The following is a 7,432-nucleotide window of genomic DNA, read 5'->3' on the forward strand; positions in this document are numbered from 1 at the left end:
AGAAAATAAAATAAATTAGAAGAGAGCACAGAAAAGCAAATCTTAACCAACAGAAAAAGTTGAATAAGTCTGATTTAATTTCTTTTTAAAAAATAAACATTAATCAAGAAATGAGCATAAATATTCAAAATAAGACGAGACAGACGGCAAATGAGCCCTGACTTTGCAAAGCACATTTTTAAAACCCTAATTTTGAAGATCTCTAATATACGCAAAAATTATATACCAACATGAAGTAAAAAATTTTCAAGGAATTTCCAAAAAATTGACAAGAGATGGTTACCACATAATTCTGACAGATTGTCCCAATGCCCCAAACACTGTGCTGGAGCACTAAACAATGAAGGAAAATGTCCTTGCCCTTTTATAAAGTAACTGTAGCATTGGTACTTAACCTGATGGCAACTCAAACACTACAAAATTATAGGCCAATATCATCTGTCAATATTGAAGCAAAATTATAAGTCACATGAGCTACATAAGAGAATTCAACACCACAGGAACAAAATATTTCACCATCATAAAGTGGAATTTACCCATAAAGCAATATTGGTTCAATCTTAGAAAATTCAGTACTTAAAAAAAAAAAAAAAAGAAAATTCAGTACTATTATACAGCATACTAATTGTTCAGAGAAAATCAAGATTGCCTTCACACATGCTGAAATAGTAGACAAACATCTACCCCCAATTCCTTACTTTAAAAAAAAATGGATAGATTTTTAAAACCTTTTATTTCGAATTTTTGATACACAGTTGAAAAAATATCCATTCCCACACACCCATCACCCATGTTACTCTAAATGATGCCATTTTAGAAAATCATAACACAGTGAGTAAAACAAGAAATTAACATTGATACAATTTATTAACTACAGTCCTTAATTAGATTTTGCCAGTTTTTCCATTAACATCCGTTTTTTGCACAGGAACCAGCTGAGGGTCCTACATTGTACTAGTTCTCATGTATCTTTAATCACCAATTTGTGACAGTTCCTGTCTTTCATGAATTTGACTTTTTGAAGACCATCCCTCAGTTTTGGTTTGTCAGGTATTTTTTCAAGATTTGAATGAGGTGTTTTTGTTTGTTTCATTTTTGGCTCACATACCTAGAAGTGATGTTGGGTCCTTTTCAGTGTACCACAACAAGGGGTTCACTAATTCTCATTTGCTGGTGATGTTGACCATGACCTCGATTACTTCGTTAAGGAGGTGTCTGCTGGGTTTCTCCACAGTAAAGACAACAATTTTCCCTTTATAACTAAAAAAAATCTTGGAAGAGCTGCTTTCAGATTACACAAATATGCTGGTTCTTTTCAAACTTTCATGCACTTGGGATCTGTCTACAACAGTTAATTCTATAAGAGCTATCCCTTCTTGTCCATTTCTTTATTCAATTATATCAGTATGGATTCCACTGGTGATAACAGAAGAGTAATCACTTTGCTTTGCTGCTTAGATTATTCTAGCTTCAAACATGAGGAGCTAGCTACTTCAGGTTGGCTTTGTTCCTGCTTTAACCAAAAAGACATTGTGCCAATTACAGGCTTAAGTCTTTTTTTTTTTTTAAAGATTTATTTACTTATGCATACAGAACTGGGGTACAGGTCAGAGGTGCAGGGACGGTGAGAGGGTTCACCATAGACAGAGTAGGAAGCAAAACAGGCCGATTGATGAAGTACACTGCTGAGGGGAGCAGCGGGCGGGTCAGGAGAGGTCTGCCACGCCATGTGGTCACCTCCGGGGCGAGTGGGGTTCGAACTCATGCTGTAGTGGCTTTAGCTTCTTAGCACTGTGCTTTAACCCGCTGCGCCACCAGGGAGGGCCCAACAGGCTTAAGTCTTAAGAAGAAAAGACAGCTTATGCTCTTGGGAAGCCTGGAATACCATGCAAAAACTTCACTCCTCTGCCAGGAGGAGTTAGTTCTAAGCCATGACACTTTGGGGTGGTTTGTTGTACAGCAAACAATAATCAGAACCCTTCCAAAAATGCTGTGCCTTCTCTCTCCTCAGCTTTCTTAATGTCAAAAGCACCTTCCCTATCGTCTAGTTGCCTGCTCAGGCACCTAAATATCAATACTTTCTTACCACATCAAACCAACTACCAAGGTCAACTGAGTTTTTCACTCTGAGAAAACTCTAATTCCTCCCCAACTCCTTACCACATGCAGATGAGAGCAAGTCTTCCTAATAGTCTGTGCAGCCCATCCCCTAACATCCTAGTCGGCCTCATCCATTACTCCCAGAATTAGCTCTAGATACACAAGGTTAGCTATGCACTCATTTGGTAAATATTTATCTAAGCCTCCTCCTATGTGATAAGCACAATTTTAGACATAGAAGAATAAAGACAAATGTCTGTCCTCGTTGACATGACAGTCTAGAGGAGGAAGACATGTTCATAAATAAAACACACAGTATGAATCAGGGAAGAAAAGAAGTGCGGTGAAGTTCTGAAATCTTATTTTTATTTTAAAAAGATTTATTTATTTATGCATACAGAACTGGGGTGCAGGGGTGGTAAGAGGATTCACCAGAGACAATGGGGAGCAGAACAGGCAGATCAATGAGGGGAGCAGTGGGTGAACAGGAGAGGGCTGCTGTGCCATGTGGATCACTTCCAGGGCTGGGGATCGAACTAGCACTGAAGTGGCTGTGGCTCACTTGCAGTGCTGCACTTTAACCTGTTGTACCACCAGGGAGGGCCAAGGTTTTGACATTTTAAATGGTGATTAGGAAAGGATTCTTTGAGATGACTGAGTAAAATCTGAAGGGTATGAGGAGTGAGTTAAGTGGGGAACTTGAAAAAGCATTGGAGGCAAAAGAACAGTCAGTGCAAAGGTCCTGATGTAACACTGAGTCAAGGCATTGGAGAATTCAAGGGAGAGGCTGCTGTGTCATCATTGAGACGGAATGATAGAAGTGAGTTGTAAATTTAAGTGTAAATGTAGGGGAAGATCATACCCAATCTGGAGCACACTCGTTTTGACCTGAGAAGCCACTGGAAGATTTCAAGCAAGTGTATGCCATGATTTGACTTAGATTTTAAATGATCCCCCTGATTGTTGCATTGATTCATATGTCATAAGGGAGACCAAGGGAAGAAGGAAATCACCCAAAAGTTACTATTATCATGTGAGATGGTGGCCTGGACCTTGCCGGAATAGCAGAGACTGGAGATTGCTAAAGTCCAGATTTGTTTATTGTAGCTGGTGTGGAAAGAGCAAGAAAGGATCAAGGTTGACTCCAAGGTTTTGAGCCTGAGCAATCTGAGTAGGAAATCAGTTTATCGTTGAACATATTCAGTCTAGATACCTGTGAAATATTTAAGTGAAAATGTGAAGTAGACAACAGGAGACTAGAATTTGGCATATATACAGAATTGAAGGCAGAGGTTACACTGAACTTCAGAGATAGCCACAGCCCTATAAGGGTTGAAAGTGTAGCCAGCAAAGGAGAGAGAGAAGCCAGTGGCCTATTAGGTAGGAAGAAAAGCTGAAAACCAGGACAATCATGTGAAAGGATATTTTGAGGAAGTATGCAACTATATAAAATATTGCTGAAAACTGTGGTATTGAGTTCTAGAGAGACCACTGGTGACCTTGATAAGAATATTTTTTCTTGGCTAGAATTGAAAAAGTCTCACTGGAATATTTAAAAGACAACAAAACCGTACAAATAAAGTCAGCAAAAATAGACAGTTCTTTCTAGGAGTTTAGCTCTACAGGGGAGGAAAGATATAGGGCTATAGCTGGAGGTGGAAATCATGGGCACTGCCTAAAACCTTTAGTGACGCCCATGACTCCCCATGTGAACTTCCTTCCAGTTAGCAAGGACAATGACTGGTGCCTTTACATGTATCACCTACTTTTTTTGACCAAGTGCCAGGTACTGTATTAGTAACCCAAGAGGTACAAGGACGAATGGTGAATTCAAGAAACTACCTCATAGTCCAGTGGAACAGGCAGAGTCATGAGCTCCAGAATTCTGATATGTCAGGTGTTCTGTGGACAGAATGGGATACTGCCTGGAGAAATCCAGGAATGTTCTATAGTGAGATCACATCTAAGCTTAAACAGCAAGTTTTTATACTAAACCAGAGCCACGTAGAAATCAAAGAGCATAGAATGGAACATATCTCTCTGCAGTTATCATACAGGGTCTTGAAGGAGCGGCTCAGAACTGCAAAGGTAACCTGGACAAGTTGAAGCAGTAATCCCAGCTAATAATGACTTTGCTTTGTACCAGGGGCTCTAATGTCATCACTTTCTGTGAGGTAGATATCATTATCATCCCCATTTTACAGATAAGAAAAAGGAGGCTCAGGGATATCAAGACTCCTGGCCACACAGTTTGAATGCAGCAAAGTTGAGAACTGCTAGGCAGTCTGGTTCTGGAATTTGAAAAGCAAACAATTAGAAAGATCAGGTTGAATGGCAAAATCAGCATTTGTATCTCAGGAGCCCAATTCAAGAAGTATAGGGAAAGAGTGCAAGGAGGTAGAAGCTAGTTGGTATGGAAGCAGGGACAAAAGGAAGGAAACTGAATCAAGGGTTACATCACAGAAAAAAGTAGACACAACGGTCAACCAAATGGAAGGTAAGTCTGCAAAGAACAGAGATCCCCCAGGTACAAGGCCCAAGTTGTACTACAGATGAAAGTTGCAGCTGTTAACATAAGGTAGTGACATCAGAAGAAATGGGAGGAGATGCAAATGCAAAGAAATCACTAAGGTGATTTCCAGACACATTTCCCCCTCCTGCTTGTGAAAGAAAGGTTCTCACTTAAAAAAAAATCGCTTTAGGGCCCTCCCTGGTGGTGCAATGAGTTAAAGCACAGCACTGTGGAGTTTTCTGAAGCCACTGCAACAAGAGTTCAATTCACAGCATGAGTTCAATTCACAGCCAGGGGGGGACCCGCATGGCACAGCCACTTCTCCTGACCCACCTGCTGCTCCCCTCAGCAGTGTATTTCACTTGATCTGCCTGTTCTGATCCCCACATTGTGTCTGGTGAAACCTCTCACTCCCCTGCACCTCTGGCCTGTACCCAGTTCTTGTAAGCATAAATAAATAAATATTTTTTTAGAATTGGGAGGAAGAACATATATTTTGTTGGGTATAGTCATTATGTCTTAGAGACACCTACTGAAGTATTTGCAGGAGACCAGATAAAACTAGAATTTGCTGCAAAATGATTTAAAGGGGACATTGGATAGAACAAAAATAGAATGTTGGTAACTTCGCAGCAGACAAGGCCTTGGGTGAGTATTCAAAACAAACCCTGAGAGAAGGAATGCTAGGACAACAGGGAAGGGCCATTAAGTGAAGACACCAGGTCTTAAGAATAGTCTAGGTAAAACCACACTACCCTTACAACAGACCTTGTTTCCTGGGCAAATAGCTGGAACTCTGATCCCAGAATGGGATGCTATAGGGTACAAGCTGTTAAACAGTTACCCATTTGAAAGAGATTAATGATGCTCACCTAAAGCTGGGCTGTAAGGCACCCAGATGTCCTCCCTCTGCCCACTGGCAGTCCTTTCTGGGCAGGCAGCTGCTGCCCAAAAAGCAGGAATGTTACTGGAAATACTCAAGCTCCAGCAGGGTAGGGCACCACTTCTTTAAAGGCATCAGGAATGGACCTGCCACAGAAAAACATATTGTGGGCAGCTTGCTAGGGCATGGGCTTTGAAAACAGCCTGCTCTGACATGCTGCTCACACTGAACTTGAACTGGACTTCTCTCACCTTTGTTCTTCATAAGGAGAGTTAATGCTTTCTAGCCACTGAGTATATACCAACTGTCCTGGAACTGTAGGAGTTATACCTCATGCTAGTCTTGCAACCAGCCAAGGGGATACTTCATTAACTTTGTTTTTTAAATGTGGAACTTGATGTACAGTATAGTCAGTCTCTTGCCCAAGATGATAAAGTGACTCTCTCTCTTTACATATATATATATATATATATATTGACAAGACTGGATGAAATCTGGCTGTGGAGGTCCAGGGCAGCAATAGTGAACCTCTACAGGTTATAAGAATTCTCAGTGTATTTATTCTGACATGAACCAAAACTGATCATGGGGTGATAAGCTTTGAATCTGGGTTTGAATAAAATTTCTCTGGGATAAAAAATTAAAAGAACTTAAAATTCCAAAACATAGCCACGCCAGAGATTTGGGAATCACAGGTTTGGAGAATCATGATTCCTATGGTCAATGACCGCTCCCTGGAACCTTCGGGAAACTTGCTCAGAGGGTCCCTCTTCTTCCAAGGCCTGACCCCGGGTGGGGGCTAGGGTCAAGCTGCGACCATACGATCACGCCAAAATGATCATTCTAATCCCTGTCCAACACGGGCACATGTGGCTAAGCCTGTGTGCCCCTCACCCCTTCCTCACTACAAAACCACCGAGTGTGCCCGAAGACGATCAGCCCCCACTAAAACCCCACATGGACACAAGGGGGCGAAGGGTTCACACCGTCTGCTGGAAAATGTCAGGCCCCCAAAAGTCTACTTACTCAATGCCCTAAACCCGGGGATTTGTGGCATGAGCGACCCCACCTCAATATCGTGACTTCAGCCAAGGCCGAACGAGTCCCCCACCCACAGGAACCGTAGGACGCAATGCCAAAGCGCGGGACCCAGCACCCTTGGGTTTCACAAACGAGCTTCACCCACATCCCTCGGAGAGGGACTCGCCCACACTCCCTAAAAAGATATCCAGGAGAGCACGGCCTGAGTTGCGGCAGCGCGTTCCCTCCTCTACCTTCTCTCCCGCCATCTGCACGGCCACCAGCCTCGACCCACAGACCAGACTTTCGGCAGCTTCCTTCCCGTGCAGGGAACGGCACGGCTGCGGCCAGGGGGCCGCGGGAATCTCACTCACCAGCGCCATCAAAGAACAAGGGGTCAGTCCCGACACCAGCTGGAGAGCTACTACTGCAAGGCCCGGGACTACATTACCCAGAGTACTGCCCCCGGACCACACCTCCCAGGATGCTCGGCGCAACCAGAGGAGGGCTGACGGCCAGCAGTTCTTTCGCCTCCAAGGCAGCAGTTTCTGGGTAACGTAGTCGGGTCACTGGAGAGTGACCACTGTGGCGCCTGGATCCTCCGCTGCTTGTTCTTAAAACCGCGTTCACAAAATATGCAGAGGGCCCTGGGTGAAGCTCCCTGTCGGGACATGACCCTTTCGCTAACGCCTTCGCCTTAACTACACTCCCCAGTGACAACTGCGACACCCCCCGCTTCCGGTACCGGGAGGGGTCTCCCCCCGCCCCTGGCGCGCCAAAGTGACGTATCGCGGAGCTAAAGTTGAACTTCTAGCTAGCTAGTAGGTGAACTGGAGTGTGGAGCGTCAGGTCTCCTGGTTCGTGGCTCGGGGTTGCAGACTGCCTGGTGCTCCGTGAGCGCGGGGCAGACCTCATTT

At 43.7% G+C, this 7,432-nt stretch overlaps 1 protein-coding gene across 3 annotated transcripts in view; it reads right to left on the reverse strand.

Moving 5' to 3' along the window:
- Nucleotides 1–7,059, reverse strand: part of ZNF133 (zinc finger protein 133) — a 19,856-nt gene extending 12,797 nt beyond the window's left edge. The window contains exon 1 of one of the 3 annotated variants that reach the window (XM_012728475.1): nt 6,890–7,059. In XM_012728475.1, the coding sequence (XP_012583929.1) occupies nt 6,890–6,898 (9 nt within the window). In that variant the 5' untranslated portion in view covers nt 6,899–7,059. The remainder of the gene's footprint in view (nt 1–6,889) is intronic. The other 2 variants (XM_012728474.1, XM_012728476.1) reach the window with 2 other exon arrangements.
- Nucleotides 7,060–7,432: the final 373 nt, after the last annotated feature.

This window comes from Condylura cristata, unplaced genomic scaffold, assembly GCF_000260355.1.
Source record: "Condylura cristata isolate star-nosed mole 26May11 unplaced genomic scaffold, ConCri1.0 scaffold00022, whole genome shotgun sequence".
NCBI classification, from domain to species: Eukaryota; Metazoa; Chordata; class Mammalia; order Eulipotyphla; family Talpidae; genus Condylura; species Condylura cristata.